The sequence below is a fragment of the Telopea speciosissima genome, chromosome 2 (assembly GCF_018873765.1).
Source record: "Telopea speciosissima isolate NSW1024214 ecotype Mountain lineage chromosome 2, Tspe_v1, whole genome shotgun sequence".
NCBI classification, from domain to species: Eukaryota; Viridiplantae; Streptophyta; class Magnoliopsida; order Proteales; family Proteaceae; genus Telopea; species Telopea speciosissima.
Window position 1 is genome coordinate 59,339,762 of NC_057917.1, and position 21,236 is coordinate 59,360,997.

At 39.2% G+C, this 21,236-nt stretch overlaps 1 protein-coding gene across 1 annotated transcript; it reads right to left on the reverse strand.

The window, feature by feature from the left end:
* Positions 1-1,758: 1,758 nt before the first annotated feature.
* LOC122649435 (26S proteasome non-ATPase regulatory subunit 9) lies at positions 1,759-19,764 on the reverse strand. Its single transcript, XM_043842600.1, has 5 exons — positions 19,515-19,764; positions 19,267-19,327; positions 15,169-15,276; positions 11,383-11,737; positions 1,759-1,986 (listed from the first exon to the last, which is right to left on the reverse strand). Exons 1-5 carry the CDS (start codon positions 19,653-19,655, stop codon positions 1,965-1,967), a joined length of 687 nt encoding a protein of 228 aa, XP_043698535.1. The 5' UTR covers positions 19,656-19,764; the 3' UTR covers positions 1,759-1,964.
* Between the last annotated feature and the right edge of the window lie 1,472 nt (positions 19,765-21,236).

Here is a 21,236-nt window from a genome sequence, read left to right on the forward strand (position 1 = left end):
TGTTTGTAAATCAATTAGGGAACTAATTAAATATATTTTATTCAATGTTAGCAAAATGACATCTTCATCAAGAGTCCTGCTGAATGAGACAGCAAAATGGTCTCAAAGAGAACAAGATGAGTTCTTAAGGATAATGTACATAATGACATTTATGCAGTTTTTTTGTATAAAAGAAGTGATTTTGTAAAATGTCTGCCAAACACTGTTTCTCTTCCATGAAATTATTCTCACAGCACATAATCGAAAAAGAACACTTCTGTGAAAAAAAGAACACTTATGTGAAAAGAACATTCTCCCAGAACAGAAGTGTTACCAAACGGGACCTTATTAACCGAGTTGTAGAGCCAGGGCGACTCCCTTTCCCTACGTAGAAGCATGTTTTCTCTGCTTCCAATCATCTTTCAGTGACAAAATTTTGATTCCTCAGATTGTTTCTTGCTTCCAACCACCACCTTAATCTAGTTTTTTTTTTTTGGTCTATCCTACTCAATGACCCACAGGCCAACTACAAGCTAAGGGGGAAGGCTAAGACAAGCCCACAATCTACAATAAAAGGGGGGGGAGAGGAGAGGGTTGCCTTTTGTGACACAATATGTAATCCAAGAGAATCGATCCCTTGACCTCCTGGGGGGCATGCACTCAACTTGCAATGCCTCCAACCAGCCGAGCTAGCGGCTGTTTGCCCACCTTAATCTAGTGACCCGTTCCTTATCAATAACTTGTCTCTTCATGAACTCCTGACCACCATATGGACCCACTGATCCAGATTTTGAAAAGGCATTGTGAGACTCTATACATGATAAGCTAGGAAAAAACGGAAATGAATCATGCAGCATCTTTCCAGAAACAAATATAGCTACAAAGTTTAGAAACTTCGGCTCGAGTACGGATCAGCCTCCATGGAATTCAATTCCCTATCATATGGAATCGGTCGGAACTAACCAGAATTGATTGGACTGCAGCCAAATTCTGTCGGACTCAGTATATAAAGAATCAGGCCTGGTTGATTTTAGGAGTCGAATTGGCCAATTCTGCCTCTTCTAATCTGATTTTCAAAAACGCCGGGTAGCTATGATCACATCCTCAGCTGAACCGAGAATGAACCAACACAAGGGGACTCTGGGCATTGTTTAACAGAGAAGAATGTAGTTATGGGCAAGACGAGCTGTAGAGGGCATTAGAGGATCCAGATTCAAAATTGCTGGTCAGAGTTCAAAGGCTTTGGTGTTCCATAATGATAGTCTGGCACATTGAACTGAACTGTGTTAGCCAACAATTATTCTTTATATAGGCAAATCTAAATCCAGCCATGAGTTTTATGGAACCTGGATTAGGTTACTTCCTGTTGAGTTTCTAGACCTCCCGGCACAAGAAAGCGCAGGTCACCTTATTCTCTTGATGCTTGTCTAAATCCAATACTACAACGCACCAGCAAGAGAAGGCATTAGCTTCTGTTGATAGACTGATACCCTGTCAATTAATATAGACTCAAACGTCTCAACTCTGGTAGACCTGAGATGCTTTCTCGCACGCTTCGGAAGGGTTACATCAAGGTTTTCAAGTTTCCAACTCAAGACTCACGACCAGCTAGCCAGTGTCTGGCTCAGGCTCCATGTAAGATTTGATTAGCTCAACTCATCCTGTATTGGGCAAGATCATGGGTTAGTGCAAGTCATGGTTATCCTCATTAAATACACTGTATGGTAGCAAACTAGATCGTCCAACTCAGATACCATTATCAAACATTCGGACAACATGTTTCACACAATCCAATTGCATTTTCTATGGCAACTGTAGACTATAAAGAGAATGTTGTACTTGTACTATCTCAAACCAATGCAAACAATAGCATAGAGGATTGAATTCCCTATCAGATCAGTATGTGCGGCTTCTGTCTAAAACAAAACCCAAAGAACTTAAACCATTAAACCACTTCTCTATGCGATGACATAAAACTGAATTGATCATAAGAGTTGGAAATGACATCTGCAAGGATCACAAAAGACAGCTGGATTAGTAAATCTCAAACATCTGCAGCACCATACATAAAGTATAGGGAAAAAGAATGCTGCATGGTCGCATGGCCCGAGCCCAAACACAGGAGTGCGTGAAATTACCGTCCCACCCCCGTGAAATAAAAAAAAATCCCATTCATGTTGATGCCCCTGTGCACGCTCTCATTGGCCCTCGTGCTGGTGCAGGGGCAATGTGACCAGGCAGCGATCTCTTGGCCTAAAATATATACAGATAATGGTAATTCATTCCATCTAATCAAGGGTAAGCAGTTTGCAAAGGGTGAGCATTAATTAAGGCAAAACCAAAGCATGCTGGTACCAGTAAAATGAAGTGTTGGGGGGGGGGGGAATCAGAAAAATTGAACGAGGGTGAACAGTTGAGGCATCTCACATCCTCTGAAAATTTTGACATGTTGAACACATAGGGCCCCATTTTCTTTTCAAGGGTTGCCACCAACCCTTGTGTTGGGAGCAGCTATAACTTAACACAGATGCATCAGATAGAGTCATTAGGGTTTGCCCACATGAAGGCTTTGAATTGAACTGAATCCACTTCTGATACCCATAAATTTGCTCCCTCTGAAATGCTACACATCCTTCCATGCAAAAAATATCTCCAGAAAAGCTTTTACTAATACCATATGGACTCGAATTGCCAACAACACAAAAGTAGAAGTATGTCTGCAAGGAATGCCATCTTGAAAAAATATATTTGTACGTTGCAGTCTTACTTTCCATAATTCTTTTGGGATGAAGACCTTAAATTTTTCTAGAGAATATCCATTCGTCTTCAGCCAGGAAGTTATTCTCAAGGATACATGTGATGCTTCATTGCAGTCTTTTGCAGATACTGACATGCTATATTCTTGGAATTTGACCCTAATCCCACCCCCCACCCCCCTTTGCCAAAAAAATAGTGTGCTTTTCATAAATGACAAATAACCATTGGAGCAAAAAAGTATTTCAGTCCAGAATAAATCCAGGCCCTAAAAATATCAACATTATTGCAACATCTGCTTGATCTTATCTATAACTCATTATGTATCATGTAATGCGACGTGTGATCAATGCATTCCACCAAAATTAAAGGAAAATGTTTAAGATAAATATAACGCCAGAAATGATGTATGAAGCTGAATGTTGGATGGTGCAGAAACAACATATAAACAAAATTAGTGCAGCTGAAATAAGGATGTTGAGATGGATAGGTGGTAAAATTAGAAAAGATAAAATAAGGAGTGACCACATTGGAGGTAATTTAAGAGTAGCTTGAATACATGATAAGTTGAGAACAAATCGTTTGAGGTGGCACGGACATATGCAACAAAGACCTCTGAATGCATGGGTACGGAGTGATATTATTCAAATTGGAGAAGCTAAAATAGCAAGAGGCAAGCCTAAAATGACTTTGGAGAAGCATTGAGAAAAAACATGCATAAATTTGGGTTGATAAAACAAGACCAAGACCAATTTAGTTGGGATAAGGTTTAATTGAGTTTAGTTGAGTCGAGTTCTTCGACTTCATCTCATCCATCTTTCAACTAATGAAATTCAAAAATCAATTCCAGTGATGCTGGTACTGTAAGGTTAATTTACAAGTAAACTAACCCCAGAAGTACCCACAATAAAAATAAATTCAAGCATCAATCAATTCCCAAACCACAGGCCTAGTCTAGGCTAAGAATTAGAAAATAGAAGGAAAGGACCGAAATTAGAAAGTAAGTGTCAAAATAGAAGGAAGACAATTCTAGGCAAACCAGCACTGGGAATGTCCTCCAAGTCTGATCGAGAGATACCCTTAGTTGGGTGAGTGTCTGCTCCAAATTTAGGCCAATTCTGATAGCCGGTTGCTGAGTTCTGAAGAGGGCTCAAAAATAGAAGTTAGTCTTCAAAATAGAAGGTCAGTGAGGAACCCAATCTGGCCAGCAGCTGGGGAAGCCAAGCAGGATCGATTGAAGAACTGGATGTACTCCAAAGATGCTTCAAATCTAGCCTCAATTGGCTCAGTGGTTGATAAGTTCTGGAGCCTTGAAGTTGCAGCAGAATCTGGGCAGAGAAACTGAGCCGCAGGTGTGCAGCAGCTCCAATTGGTGGTGTGAACAGCAGCAGGCCTACGTGAGGATTAGGAGCTGAATCAGGTCTTCAAAAGGTACTATTGCAGACGATTGTTACAGTCTCACAGTAGCACCAGCAGAGATCAAGTGGAGGAAGAAGAAGATAGAGAGATAGAAAGATAGGGGATAGGGGTCGGCTCTCTCAGCCTCTCATCCTTTCACCAGGACAATAAATTGCTCAAAGCAAGTCTTCATTCATCAATAAATCGTTGGAATAGGCTCTAGTGTTGAGCCCAAAATAGAAGCAAAGAAAATAGAAAGTCTCTTATAAGAGTTGAGACTTGAGTTACAAGTAATTAGAAAGTACCTAGAATATAAATTCTAACTCAGCTAGGCTTCTAAAATAGAAACTCTAATTTTAGAAACAAATAATCAGAAAAATAGAGACTAAGTCTATTCCAAAAAGGAAACTAATTTAATCTTCAATCTTCTAGAGCTATTTGACTAAGTCATCTCAAGACGAACAATCACTCGGTCTTCCGTGACCAACTTCGGTCTGAACCCGAGAGTATTAGTCTTGAGTCCTTGCAGCCACGGTCTTCCATGCGATAGAATTTAATGCTGCGTGGTTAAGCTTTGCTTGAACTTTTACTTGTTATTAATGAATTAGTCGGACTCTAACCACTTGTGTGGGATTCCTAAACATCTTCACTGATGTTGAGGAGCACTAAGAGTTGGTTTTTTCTTGGTAAATACATGTTGAATAATGGAGACAAATGATTTAATACTTCCAACAAACTTGGAATAGAAGTGGACCTCCAACAGCTAATTCTCTTTGGAAATGCAAGGATGATTCAAAACCATATGAATGGGAAACTTAGCTGAACTCTAACAGCTAGTTTGTTGCTTATAAATAGATAGAGTCATTTGATATCAAAAAAATAAGAAGGAACTAACACAAGCATACTACAAGCTTAAATCGATCCATCATCTTGAGAAGCTATTATGTTTTGAGCTATATCAACAACATCATCTTGAAAGAGATGCAGGTGCACTAACTTGGATCGACCCAAACCCAGTTGGGTATCCAGATGGAAATGAACTAGGTCTGGTTTGAGTCTTGGGTCTAGTAGGATTTTAGGCAGTTTATTTTATTTAGGAAATTATTATGTAATCTTTTAATTTGGGTTGGATACGTAGAAGATAGATAGCAAGTTATTGCATCTTCTTTCCTACCGACCTTCCACCAAAAAGGGGTGTGAACGAGAGCTGCATCGAATTCTACATCTCAAGAAAGCATCTTGTGCTTATCTACAGAGCTATAAAGTGTCAACAATTTCAGGCTTGAAAAGAAGAAGCCATATTGCTGTAAATTGAGCTTGTCAAGCTCATATTATACTTTGTGTACTTGAGGAAAGAAATCTTGGACCTGTGTGGTCTGGGTGGAAATCCTTGGCCTGTGTGGCTCGGGTCCTTAATCCAAGGGACTGTGATTGAGAGTAGAAGGGCTTGATTCCTCTTTTTCTCTCTCTCTCTCTCTCACATGGACTGAGAACTCGCAGGATCTCGGTGAGATCGAGATCTCGCGGAGATTTTTGGTTTTTTGAAATACCGAGTCGAGATAGCCAGCGAGTGTTAAAAGTACAATATCTCGGTGAGATCTCGGTTCATAGGTCTTGGGTGAGATGGAAAATAAGTGGAAAAAAAAAATTTTCAATATCTCACCGAGATCTTGGCGAAATCTCGGGTCATGGGCATGGTTTCGGGTCTCGGGCCATTTTTTTACCCATTTCACTTACAAATAAGGAAGCCATCTCGACAGAACTCGCTAATCTCGGCAAGTTCTGTCAAGAGGCCTCTTTAGCTCTCTCTTCTCACTTCTTTTCTCAAATCCTCTCTTTTGCTCTTCATTTTTTCCATGGATTGAAAGCTTTGGAAGGTAATTTTGCTGCTAAATTGAAGATTGAAGCTCACTTTTGCAAGATTGATCAAGTTTTTGAAGGATTTTTTAAAGGTAACCCATTTTCCCCAAATCTATTTTTTCAAAAAAAACTAATGAAACCTTGGTAGATTCATGTGATTTTGAGTTATGTTACACAACTTTGGCCGATCTATCACTTGATGGAGTCCGAATTTTTTTTTGTTATTAAATTTTTTATTATAATTTCTGGAAAAAAAAAATGAATCTTTCTAAAAAAGAAATTGAAAAAAATAGGATAAATACTTATTGTTTGGATGTGATTTTCATATATGTTAGACAAGTTTGCATGCTCTACAACCTCATGGAGTCATTTTTTTTTCTACCCATTAAAAAAATATATTTTATTTTTCAGATTTAATAATAATATTATTAAAATATTTAAAAAATCTATAAGATCAAGGAAAAATACCTGTTTTTTGTTGAAAAATTATGCACAACATATGTAAATAATGTCCAACTTCAAATGGTGTCAAATACATCATTATGTTGTAATATTTTATACTTTAAGGTATAATTATTTTTAATAAAAATTATAAATATTATTTTTAATTAAGAAATAAATACTAGGGTTAGGGAATAAATAAGAGATAGATATTTGATTGTTCTAGTAGCTTCACATTATGTTTAATAGTTATGAATACAACACTTTAAGTGTTTAATACTTTAACTTTAAGTCTGTAATAGTTATTAATACATGTTTTTTTTATGTAACAGTGTAAAAAATAAGATATTTCTTACAGAATGGAGGACATAGCATGGCTACATGGAGAACATGGAGTCCCGATGTCTGAGGACAAAAAGAAGTCAAAATGTAACTACTGTGAAAAGATTCTAAATTCTGGAGGAGCAACTAGGTTAAAACAACATTTGTCTGGTACAGGCAAGGATGTTGCCTCATGTCGAAATGTTCCGAGCCAAGTGACATTGGCAATGGCACAAAACTTGAGAGGAATACGAACAAAGAAAGCTGAGAGGGAAAGACAATCAATAACTTTTGATGAGGCAGTTCTAGAGAGGCCTGGTGTAGAGATCCGTGGAGGAGTAGGAGATGATACTGAATATAGGCCTACACCTGGTGAGTTTGAATCAGAGGCTGAATGGAGGATTTACCAGCAGACTTTGGCAGAGAGTAGACAAAGTTTTCATTTTGAGAATATAAGAGCATATGAGCAAGCAAGAGGAGCTGGTGGATCTGGCTCAGCTGCACCAGTGCAAGAAGATGAGAGGAGGAGGAGAAGCACTGGCACAAGAGATATCCCACGGCCCCAAGCCCGACCAGGAGCACGTTCCCCAGATCCCATTTTTTAGCAGTATCCATCTACCTTTAGGCAACAAGATGCCTACCAGCCAACCATCCCGTAAGTGTTTGGTGGTAAACAAGAGGAAGCACGGAAAGCCTTCAGCAAGTTCATGCTATACAATGGCATTCCAGCTAATGTAGCACAAGGAACATCCTATAATGCATTCCTTGACGCTGCAGGGAGGGCTGGCCTAGGATGGAAGGGGCCTACACCATATGAATTATATAATGTATATTTGCCTCAAGAGGTAGAGGAGCTGAAAGAGTACATAGAGGGTCTGAAGCCAAGGTGGGACACATATGGGGTTACTCTTATGGCTAATGGTTGGACTGGACCTACTAGACAGTCCATTATAAATTTCATGGTGAGTTGTAATGGGAAGACTGTATTCTTGAAGTCTGTTAATGCATCAAAGCATGTAAAGGATGCATCATACTTGTATAAGCTACTGAAGCAAGTGGTGGAGGAAGATATAGGAGCAAAGAACGTTATCCAAATTGTGACGGATAACGGTTCTAATTTTAAGAAGGCTGAAGAGAAATTGATGAACAAGAAGAGTAACAGGATCCGCCTCTTTTGGACTCCATGTGCAGCACATTCCATTGATTTAATGCTGAAGGACATGGGGAAAAAAGCTTTGGTGGCTGGTGTGGTCAATAGGGCAAGGCAAGTGACCAACTTTGTGTATAACCATGGTTATGCTTTAGCCATGATGAGGGAAAAATGCAAGGGGGATTTAGTGAGGCCTGGTGTCACTCAATTTGCCACCAATTACATTGCATTGAAGAGCTTTCAAATGAAGGTGATAGGTCTGAGGTCTATGTTTGCAAGTGAACAATGGTTTGGTTGGCAAGGTTCTAGGACAGAAGAAGGGAAGGCAGCACAACAAACCATTGCAAGTGATCAATTTTGGAATGACTCGTATAAAGTTGTTGCCATATTAAAGCCAGTGGTTGCAGTACTAAGGATGGTTGACACGGAGAAGAAGTCTACCTTGCCCCACATATACGCTGCCCTGGAGAAGATGAAGGAAATGGTCCGACCTGCAATACCCCGAAGTGCTCGGTCATACATTAACATCATTGATGAGCGGTGGGAGAAGCACTTGAGTCATCCATTGCATAAAGCTAGTGAGTTCAACACTTCAACATACTTTAAACTTTATATGAGTTTTTACATTTACATATTCAAAACTCAAAAGTATTAAGTCACTAACAAATTATTGTTAGAGTTGTTAGTAGATATTTAACAGGGGTAGTTTGGGAACTAGACTGTGGACTAGTTGCCTTATTATGTATCTTATCTTATTTGTCTCTTTTTACCTTTTACCTCCCTAGGGAGATGGATGTAATAAGTTATTAGTTCTATTCAAGTAATATAGAGTGTGGAGAAGTCTCTCCTACACACACATTCAACCGAAAAACTCTCTTGTTTCTCCTTGTCTCTTTCTTCCTCTCATCTCTTCTCCTTCCTCTCATCTTGTTCTCCTCTTCTAACTAAACCTAAAATCTAACTGTTATATTTATGGTTTCCCCTTTACTAGCATACTAATTGAATCCAAAGTACCAGTACTCGCATAATCTTGGGCTAGACATAGATTTGTTAGTGGCAGTTCAAACTGTTATTGAGAAGTTGGAGCCCAATGCCAAGACACAAGCTGACTGCAATGATGAGGTGAGAGTATGGGACTTTGGTACTTTGGTAGGAAGTAAAGGAATGTAATTACTAAATAACAAATACTAATGCCTCTAACAATGTTTGAAATTTAAAATGAAAATAGATCAAATTCTTCAAAGAGGCCTCAACAAGTTTCAGTCGAAAAGCTGCAGTGGAGGGTAGACAAAAGTCAGACCCTGGTAGGTGGCAATGTGGCATGACGTTACATTTATGAATTATAATTTTATTCCTTTAGAATGCACATATTCTTAATATTCTATGTTTATAATGCAGCTGACTGGTGGGTGCTTTATGGTACAAGTTCACCCAACCTGAGGAAGTTAGCAGTCAAAGTGCTCTCACAAACTTGTTCATCCTCTGGGTGCGAGCACAATTGGAGTACATTCGCATTGATACACTCAAAGAGGCGGAACAGATTGGGTAGTCAACGACTGGAGCAGCTGGTGTATGTGCATTATAATATGAGACTAAGGATGAGGCACCTACGTGAAGAATTTGAGACCAATGACAAAGATCCCATCGAACTAGTCAACATATTCCAGGAGGACTCTGATGATGATGAGGATCCCCTATTCCAGTGGGTGAGGGGTCGTGGTGCACCAGAGATGGATGAGCCTGGAGGTAGGCCTGACTCCACCATTGCGTCCGTAACTGATACAGATGTTGACGACTATATGTCGCAAGAGGGGCGTGCACATTCAGAGTCACCGAGACCTTTTGAGGCTGCAACAGGAACTGCTCCTGATGATGATGGTGATGCTGATGATGGTGATGGTGGTGATGGTGATGGTGATGACCTTGCTGGTGGTGATGCTGGTGGTGGCATGCAGAGTGGTGGTTATTATGATGATCGTAATGAGGGGATGCGCAAGCAATACCAGCATGAAGTAGGAACGCAGGAGGACCCTGTGCGTTTCACAGGTGAGTCTCAGTTTACACATGCCACACAAGATCAAGACCATGGTGTCCACAAAAAATTGTACAAGAGAAGGATGGGTCGCAAACACAACCAACCTCAGCATGATGACACGAGTATGAACACTATGCTAGCAAGTTTTGGAAGCATGAGTATGGATACTGGTAGTGAGCATCAGTCGTGGCATTCATCTCAGCCTCATCATCACTATGATTATGGCCAAGAGAGCACCGGTTCTGAATGTAGTGCCTATGGTCAGTTTGGCCAGTCAACACATGAGTATGACTATCAAAGCACTGGGTCTGACATTGGGCCCACATTCCCAGTCCCATACATGCCTCAATATGACAGTAGCAGAAGCAGTGGATCTCACACTTCATGGCAACCGTCTCACGCCACATGGCAACAACTATACCCTAGGATAGGGGCCTTGCTATATGTGGATGACAACTTTTATATGACTGCCATGGAGAACTATATGCAATAGTGGAGCAACAATATGTCATGGGAAGATTATGTGGGACAAGTGGGGAATGAATATGTGATTCAATCTCATTTTATGTGATGATAGTTGTAACTTGTAACATTGTTAAACTTAAGCAATTTGATGTATCACTTTAACATTTGTAATGCTTATTAAGTTGTTTTACTATTAATTGAATGTTTTGCTAGCTTTCTATTACTAAATTATGTCATTAATGTATATAGTATGATATTTTAGTATGTCGTCACCTACCAGCTTAGGGTCCGATGTAAAAGTCCTATTTAGACTTTGTTTTTGCAAAATATGATAATGTCATTGTGTTTAAATGGCCTAAAATAGGCTGAATACCAATTTTCAGACCCAAAAGAGGTCTAAAACCCACCGAGATGGGCTTCTGAGTCGGAAAAAAAAAATTACACAAACTCGTCGAGATCTCGACTCGACTCGGTTTTGGGCTGGGCCAAGATGGCTCCGAGACCCGAGTTTTCGAACCTTGCTCTCTCATACCCCAATCTCTTCCTTACACACACTTTATCTTGAGCACTTGACAACATCTTCCATGGCACTTAATATGCTTGTTGTTTATTTGTTTTCTCTTATTTACCATTGTGTGATGATTGGAACGTTTATGGGTGTTTGTTATATTTTGTTCAAAATTGTCACAACCCAATTCACCCCCCTCTTGGGTTGCATTCGATCCTACAATATACAGGACTAAAAAGGAGAAATTAAATGATGGTTGACCTTGACCATTTAAATCCCTCCTAAATCCATGTAGACTGGTTTGTCAACCCTCTTGTGCAAAGTCAGGAGAAGACTCATGGTTTACTCAGTAGGCAAATCACAACACCTTTTTGCTGATAATAAAACAAAAACTTAAGCAGAAACAAAAGTTAAATGCTGGAGGCATCATGATAAGAAGGAAATTCAAAAAAGAAGCAATATTATACATACCCCAGCAGACCCCTGCCTTGCCAAGATCTTGGTGTCACAGTCAAGTTAATTTGTGTACCCTGCCTCATAACTACCAAAGAGACTGGACGGCCTTGATTTGACTGAGCTTCAGAAGCAAGCTTTTGTAGCAAACCATCACCAGACCCGACATTGCCAAATTTCATAATCCGGTCACCAAGTTGTAAACCATCTTCAGCAGCTGGAGAACCATCAGTGATTTCATCAACTACTGCAAAGGGTACGCTGACAAACATATCCATGTCCATAGTGCTTGCAGTATCTTCTGGAAGAACATCAGATGAAGAGGCAGATGGAACGGAATTGGCATCATATGAGGCTTGAATAGATCCCTCTCCTTTAGCATGCATATCATGGATAAAATAAAAACAGACAATTTGCTTAGTTACAAAACTTTATTATTTTGTACATATCAGATATTTCAAGTAATTCAGAAGACACTATAGGCAAGTGACCAGGATTACAGTTGAAGGTCAATTTTGAGCAAGCAGTTTCAGAGTTCAGCAATCTGAATATTTAGAGAGATCATGTGCAGCTATGAGAATGGACGCAAGGTAAACAACAACATAGAGACTGATCACTTCTGTATAAACACACATAATCTTTATCAGTGATTACTTGCAGAGTAAAATTATATACCTCGTTGGGTCATATAGTCATAGGGATATAACTCAAAACATCAAAGTCAACCTATTAGTTCCTATTCTTGTCAGATATGGACTATGGTCCTTTACGGGCATGGTTTCAAAAAACTGGTCAGCTCAATCTCATGAAACTTGAGAAGATTGAATGCTCCATGTACCAAGCAAAATAGAAGAAATTTATACATGTTGACAAGCCATCGACCTATATGGAGATCAATAAAGATATTCGAATTTATGCTAATCATTATCTGCCAATACCACTCACATTAAGTAAACAAAGAATCAAAATGCTTTTCCCCCACTCCAACCCCAAGAGAGGGTGGTTTAAGGTCATAGCTGTCATGATAATGCATGAAATGCTGTCATAACCAGAGCACCTGACCACAGTCACATATCAAGAAGTAATTAAAAAGAGAACTTTAAGGACTTTGGACATTTGGGCAATCTAAGGGTTATGAATATAATCTTTGAACAATCAATTACTAAGAAACTGTGAACGGTTCAGTAGTTATATGCCACCGAAAAAGAGTTGTATATGGTAATTTCTTTTTCCCTCATCCCTCACTAGACATGATAAATTTTCATTAGTGCTTTGATTCAATACTATTATCATGATTATTTATAGAAGTTTATATGTTACCAAGAAAGATTACCAGCTAGATATATCTTAAAAGTTTCATAGAGCTTTTCACAATTGCAATATGAAATGCTTGCAGCCGTAAGGTAAAACTCAGGGATGACAAGATACTTCTAGCACCAGCGCAAGAGCTGGTTCCTCACATTTTAAAATCAGTGACCACTACAAACCAAGGCTCAACAGCCATCTTCTGGAACAACTGGAAATCTACTTCACCCAATGGAGATAAAAGGATGCCAAGAAGCACTTTAGGGATCAAAAAGGGTAAAATATTTTCCTGCTCTTCTGTCATCATTGGCTCCAATCAGAAACCCAAAATATCCAGCAGAAAAGCAAAGGAGCTCCACCAGGATCATCAATACAAGTGTACCCAAAAAAGCTAAAATATCAGGTTGCACTAAAAGTAGGAGAAAGAAGGGGAAACCCAGGGGGATGAGGTAACAAACTAATTATATTTGTTATGTGATTCAATGTGTCATTTTTGTTTTCAGGAGATTACCTCCGACTTGAGAAATAATTAGTGCTTGTTTTAGGTAAATGCAACTTAGGTTTTTCTACTTCTCTTAGTCTTATTAAAAAATGGGTTTGACTTCCTACGGGTAAATAATTGGTTGACTTTCTATAAGTAAAGGGCACTGTTTTGTAGAAAGCAGCATTGAAGGAAAAAATAGTATTTACATTGCTATATTAGTTTTTAAAAGGTACTGATTCTAAGTCTTCTAATATTTCTCCATTACAATTGTGTTCTTTGAGTAACATCTGCTCACTGATATCCTGCATCATCTTCCTTTATAATGTATAAATTTAACAACATGAAGGCATACTCAGGAACAATTAACCAGTATGATGCAGGAGCAATTCCTTGGACCGGCCCAAACCAATTTGGAGCTCAGATGGAGATGAACCGGTCCAAATTCAGTTTGGTCCAGTAGGATACTAGTGGTTTACTTATTTATTTGGATTTATCTTGTAATCCTTTGTTTTAGTTTTAAAAGGCTAAATAGTGGTAGAGTTTGTTTTAAAGTTATCTCACTTTTAGAGCCCAAGTTAGAGTCACGTTTTGTTCTAGTTTAGGTTAAGGTTTAGGAGTCTTCTATTTTCTTTAAATACAAAGTCATACCCAACGTTGAGACAGATTTGGATTGAATTGAATTTTAAGAATGGGTTTACCTGCGGTTACCGATTGTGAGTGTGCTCTCTCTCCCCTCCTCTGATATTCTCTCTCCCACTCTTCTTCGATTCTTCTTCTTTCTAAACCTCTCTCATCTCTCTTTTTACTTCTCATTCTTCATTCCTATTCTTCTCTCTTTCTTCTTTTATTGTTCCTTGTAATTCTGTCATAGTTTCACTTTCCTGTTACTACCGTTTTACCGGACTGAAAGAAAACAAGTTCATTGATTCCTTTCATACCTGATTTGTTGGGTTTACTATTCTGGGAATAGGTTTCCCATCCATAGGCATACCAACTCCATGGGTTTCGTCTTCAAAGAATATCCCTGCGGTAAGAGACTACCTGCAACCATAACCAGATCTATACCTATCGCCCCTTCTGATTTCAGGAATTTAATATTAAAATATTACTGGTCTTTGGGTTGCTGTTGTTTGGAGTCAATAGAGCAGGAATTCGTGAGCCCATCCTTAAATTCCCAAGGAAATCGAAGCCCTGGTTGGAGGTTCATAGCCATCGCAAACGAACCATGTTCTCTGCTGGTTCTGTTGAGTCGTAACGAAGAAGATGACTTCTTCTTTTATTCTTAAGTGACAGTTAATGTTATTTATGAAAAGCCCTTCTAATCCTTAGTTTCTCCTCTTTTCTTCCCTATCTTTACTATTTTTTCCAAGAATACCCCCCTTTAAACAATTGCTTCCAGTTTAGTACTAGAGTTTGTTTTATATTCCAAAGAACCCTTAATTGTGCTGTGAATTTACAGAAGAGCCATTCCAGCGTTAAATTGAGCTATTTAGAAACAAGGTGTGTTCAAATAGGGTTTTGTGACCTGGGTTCTTCATCACAGTAAGTAGACACCAAATAGACTGAAAATTGAAATAAACCTATCCAGTTTTCTAAGACACAAGAACAGCAAAATAGAGTAAAATAGCATATTAACAGAAATATAATTAAGATATAAGTTAACTGTGTCATATGGGGTAGATGCAAACTAAAAAGGTATTACCGGTTCCTGTCTCCAAGAGATTACAATAGGCTAATAAAAGCTAAATCTATAAAGTATAGAACAAGAACCTACGGAATACTAATGTATAAGGTAGTTAAATGTCTGAATCATTGGCAAATGACAAACAATTCATACTATATATTACTATTATCAACAACCCACAGTTTTTTTTTTTTTTTTTAAAATCTTTGTATTATCCTGGAAAACTAAAGAGCAGATGCACAACGCATGTTACTTCTCCATCGATATCTAAGTTTAACCCTACACATTTGAAACAAACACATAGGCAGAAACATCAGCTTCATCGGCATACCTTCTCCTTTGACAGGTAAAGATGAGTTATGGGCAACCTTGGCAGAATGCAAAACTATTAAATTTTCATTTATTTTATCTGTGATGTCCTCGTGCTCATTACGCAGTTCTGCAGAGAAAAAAAAAAAACAAAAACAAAGACTAGACCAGTCAATACAAAAAAAAATAGCTGCAAACAAGTCACAGACCAGAAGTTCACAAGACAAATACATGAACACTTGGGTTTCAGAAAATCAAGAAAACCTATACAATACGCAAATCTTACAGCAACAGTAAATATCATTATAGCTTCCAAGTAGAAGCAAAATAGCTGCTTCATTTGCAAAATTACAGCGCCATGCGGAGCCAAGTGTATTCCATTAGATGGAAGTCATGTACAAGTAAAACATATATAATGAATTCAAAACTAGGTTTGAAGGGAACAAGGGAGTCATGAAAATTAAAGTTTTAATTCTTGCTCCAAATGGTACTGTTGAGATTCTTGTGTTTACTACTACCACTGATGCAGTGCAGAGATACCATTGGAGGAAGAAGCTCACTTGGCCCAATTGAAGCTGAACCTGCGGGGCAACACATTGAGTTTGTAATTCTGCCAAATTCTTTAAAGAGAGAGAGAGAGAGCGAGAGCCATGTCTTGAGGAGCTACAAGAGTATTTGTATGGGCTAAAGTTGGACGTGCACCACACCAAGCTTATCCCCCAGACTTACTAGAACTCGTGGACGAGTTTTTTCAAACTGGGGAAAGCTGATGCAGTACAAGGATACCATAGGAGGAAGGAGCCCAATTGAATCAGTCCACGGTTCCTTGGTTCTGGTTTTGTCTTGACAGCTGGGCTGGTTGTCAACCAGCTCTATTATCTTACATGCATGGGCTTGATGGGAGAGATCATATCTTGTGTGGGTCCCACTTGGAGATTGGATGCTGCTGAATATATTCTCTCAGAGATTGTCTTTGAGTCAGTTTCTATTTCGTCATAGTTTCTTAGAAAGACAAAAATATTTAGTTTCCAATTTCATGTAATAGGCTACTTAGAGAACATGCTATGTTAAGTACAAGTTTCTATTTTTAGTTGCTTTCTATTTTCCTTGTAATTGCTAAGGATCCTTTCTAGAATGATTCCTTTTTAGTTTCGCTCAGCAGCCAAGTAGTTCCCCACGCATGAGGGGTTTCTATTCTTATAATCAGTCCAGTGCTGATTATTAAAAATAAAAATAAAGAGAGAGAGAGAGAGAGAGAGAAAAGGGCACACTAGCCCACCTAATTGATGTTTTGGAAAACCAGCTCTATGTCAGTGTGTACTATGGTGAAGCAAGTGGCAACCTAAGGTGGTGAATCCTTGGTTTGGGAGTGGTGGTGAAGCCTTTGGTCATATCCCCTTCTTTCCCCTCTTCTTCTTCCATCTTCTCTCGTTCTCTTTCTTCTTCTATCATAATGTTTCTGTCAATTCCAGCAACCATCCCTTCTATTGTGGACTTCCTTAGATAATCTCTCATCCCTTTTACGTCTTCTTATATCATTAATTTACTCTTTATTAATCACTTTTTTCTGCAGGATTCTAATCTGTTTCCCCCCCCCTCCTACAGTTTTGATTTATAACCTATTTTAACTGTTGTTTTGTCATATTGTGTCTGTAAATCCAGCCATCGGATATGGCCCAAATTATGGCCTGTTATTCTCTTTTATAAGACCTTCCTTCGATCAGAACTGGAGGTCCATCTGACCCCTGGTTTGAGAACTATCCCTGTTTGTTTTCAGTACTAAATTCTGTATTTCTAGTTACTAATTCTGTTCATCATCAGGATTGACTGATCCAAACGATGGATCAAACTGATCTTTGGAGTATATGATCTGCAGGTTCTAGGCAATGTGCTATCTGATTTTCAGTCCCATCCAAGGGTTACATGTTCAGTTATTGAATCAACCCTATTCTGGTTTACTTCTATTTAACTTTTACTCACTGTGCTTCTGTCCTGTGGGCATTGTGTTCTATTAACCCTATCTAATCTACCCTAGAACACATAACTGTAGAGGGTAGTTTTGGTATATGGGCTTATTGTATTGGTTTATAGATCATTATATGTACTGGCTTATAGACCAGGGGTATACTTGTAATTGTTTCTTTTATTGAAAATATATCTTATTCCTCAAGGTTAGGGCATTTAGTCTAACTGTGAGCCCGTTCTCTTCCTATGGCTCTCTTCTTCTCTACTCTCTTCTTCCTTCTCTTTTCCTTCTTCAACTTCTTCTCCTAACCTGCAGTTCTGGTTATCTGTTTCCAATATTACTTCATTGTATCAGAGCGAGTAGAATCAGTTAACCTTCTTCCCACCTGTTTTGAGAGAATCTTCTTAGGTCTTCTCCTTGTGGTGTGCAGCCACCTATTGCTGCCCTTCTTTAACTGATGGAAGCAAGAGCTCTCCTTCAATCATTATCCACCCCGAAGTCAAACCCCTTTGCAACTAAAAGAGAGAATGACTGGGAAGATCAAAGGAAAATTTTGTGAGCTTCTTCTTTAGATTTTCCCCTCCCATGTGGAACCCCTGTAGAAATTACCCCAAGAGACTGAGTATCTGAGATTCCAGGAAACTCAATATTTATGCTTGGAGGAACCAGTGGAGTTGAAATACTGCCTAATTAGGCCCCACACCTCTGAGTTAATATACTTTCCCGAGCAAGCATATTCATCATATAGATATTTGCCCCTACTAGTCCGCTCGTCCGAGACCGATTTTATTGCATAGCCGGTTTTTATCCTAAGGACAGAATTGCCACTGTGTAGCCGGTTTTCTGCAAAACCCTGCCATCATCTAATTTATTTCAGATTTCTTTACAGCTTTTAATATTGTATGCATATCTTGTAAGAACATATATGATCTAAGAAGACCGGTCTTGGACGAGCGGACTGGGTGCTTAACACCTTCCCATGTTCGTAACTTGACACCTACCCAGCCTCTGAGCAAAATAAAAGCCTTATCCATTGGAGCTCATTTTCTCCCCCGAATGGGAGAGTCCTTTACGATTCGTAGACCCGTATTTAGGTGGCTCTTAAAAAATTCCAGTCACCCTCTCTCTTCCGACACCAATCGTCGATTTGGGGGGTGACCCCGGCAGGTATTTTCCCTCATACCTACAATATCCAATGTAATCCTTTTGTCTTCAACATTGTGAGTATAGTCATGAAATATTTTTTGGAATTGCCATCAGTATAATGACAATAGCATCCCTTTAAGCCCTCAATACGATTTAGGATTTAAAAGTTCGACGGTAATTCCTGATGGGGTACATATAATTTTACTGACATAATACATTATAAGGCCCAACACAGTCTGGCATTCCCTCAAGGACCTTAGGCATGTAATTCAAAAAACATTAAGGCTTGTAATAAACAGAAATGAGGTTTTTGGGTGCTATGCAAGCATTAATGAACAGACAGAGAGGGCAATGCCAATTTCTGAGGAAGCTGACAGAAATGAATTGATGTATGAGCCACAAAAGAAAATTTGACAAATATGGATAAAGTTTAACTATTTAAAATATACTATGATCCAATTAAATTTATAGGAAATTGAACCAATTCCATTCTTGATCCTTGATGTATCATGTCAGCCTGCACACTCTATAAGTATATATACAATTACACCCACTTGTTCAACATCTGTGCATACAAAATGTCAGCAGCATTCAATGTCTGAGCAAGTTCTGATTCTAGCTATGCTATAAATTCATAGGTATAATGTATACAAAGAACCAAACACAGCCTACCATGGTCTTGTTTATATGTTTGCATCAGCATGGGAACCTGGTTAGTTTTAAATTCAAAGTACACAAAAACAAGGACCAAAAGAGATAATAGTCACTATTGGGTATCGCTTTTAAGAAAGGAACTAAGAATCTATCTTGAATGTAATAGCCAAACTCGGAGGCCAACATGTATGAATCCTCTGATTTATCATGGTTAGTTGTAGGCTAGTAGCTAACTGGGGGATAAATTACCCCACTGTCCAGAATGTAACAGCAGAACTTTAAGGAGCAGAGAAAATGCATACAGCAATAAGCAAACCAAGTTCAAATTAGACAGAAGCAATATTAAATTAGTACCAGCAAGACGATGGCGATCTGCCCGCACAGCTGGAATGTCAATGTCAGACCGAGGAAATCCCTGTAGAAAGAAACCAAAAAGGCAAAAAAAAACTTCAATCAATGGAGCAATTTTTTTTTTTTTCAAGAAACAGAGTATAAATTTCTTAACAATACGGATAAGCAAAACCTAAAATTGATAAATAAGTGAAACCATGACATTGGAAGGAGAAATTGAAGGGATTTGAAGAGGAAGCTAAGAATCTTGCCTCCTCATCAACAAGATTGCCTGAAATCCCAGGACCTCCGGATTGGCAGAGACGAGCAATGATGTCGTTCATTTCCCGCTCCATGGCCTCTCTTTGTTCCATAAGAGACATAGTTTTCGCTTTCAAATTCATGGCCACCATTTCTTTTATTACGTACTACTCAAAGCTCTGAAACACAGTGCAATAGCGAACGATTGCCAATTGAGACACAGAAGGAGCGCGAAAGTTTTGGAGTCCAAGGACGTCGATACCTTGCACTTGCAGGAGGGAGGGAGTGAGGGACTAGGGACTTCTTTCATTTTTCCAGTTTTACCCTCATCTACTTCCTTAATCCCACAAAAAGGAAATAAACTGCCGGGCAACCGGAGCAAGAGATACTGCTTGGTCCTTTAGCCCTACATCAGCAGGGGATGTATGTAGATAACCGAATCCATCCGCATCTGTATCTGTTTAGGGGCATTCGTATTCATTTAGAGATATTCGGAAAAAAATTCAAATACTCCGATAAAAATTCCTTCGAAAAAAATTCCAAATATTTAATAATAAATAATGATCTTGAGGGTTTTTGAAGATTCAACAGGTTCTACAACATGAGGAAAAGAGAATCATGATCTAAGATATATAGATTGAGAGTGAATTGTATCCGCTAGGGGAAGGGAGGTCCGGGTTACACAGGGCTGAGATGTAAAAGGATGATTGAAAATCCGAATTCGATCCACATCCGAATCTATTTAGATGTATCCGTATTCGGTCAAGAAATATTCGGATCCGATCACATCCGATCCATATCCGAATCTAATCCGATCTGTTTACATCCCTAATCAGCACGGGAACCAATAAGAACACGTGCAGAGCATAATGCAGATGGGAATTTTAATTTCAAAAGGGACTGGATGGTAATATGGTACATACCTTGACCTGGCCATCACAACGAACACACATAATAAGGATGATGGGATTATCTAAACCGTTGGATAACCCAACCTATTACGAATTGGAATTTTCGATGATAACCTTGATTAAGTGAGACGTAGCATGGGGCCATGCCAGTAGGGGTGTCAATGGGTCGGGTTGGGCCGGGCCTGCCCTAAACCCTGACCCGACCCTAGAGGCCTTAACCCTGACCCGACCCTGCCAGGGTCGGGCCAGGTCGGGTTGGTCTTGCTTTATGGCACCGTTCACGTGTCTCATTAGACCATGTTTTTGTAACATAGGATCTCAACCTATGGGATAGCTAATAAATATGTTGAAAAAAATGGCGTGTGTATAAACTCTCTCTCTACAATTGTAACGGTGTCCCCTCAATAGGCCTGGAAGCTTATAGGGGCTACAACTAAATAACAATCATGTCAGTGACTCTTTTTATGGTCCTGATCAAAATAGTAGATGATCTACTCTTTTTATGGGTTCCCACTTCATGATGATGACAAAGCTAGTAGTTATCTCTGGACAATTCTCTTCTGTTTTTTTTTTTATCAAGAAAATACTTATATTAAGTATATATATATATATGTAATATTATATACCTATAATTAATACAGGGTCGGGCCGGCCGAGCCGGCCGGCTAGGCCCAGGATCTAAACCCTAACCCGACCCGACCCTGCCAGGGTCAGACTATAACTAAACCCAAACCTGCCCTCAGGGTCAAAAAATCATGGTCGGGCCCGGGCCGGGCTCAGGGCAGGTTCGGGCGGGTTCGGGCCAGCCGGGCTTTATTGACA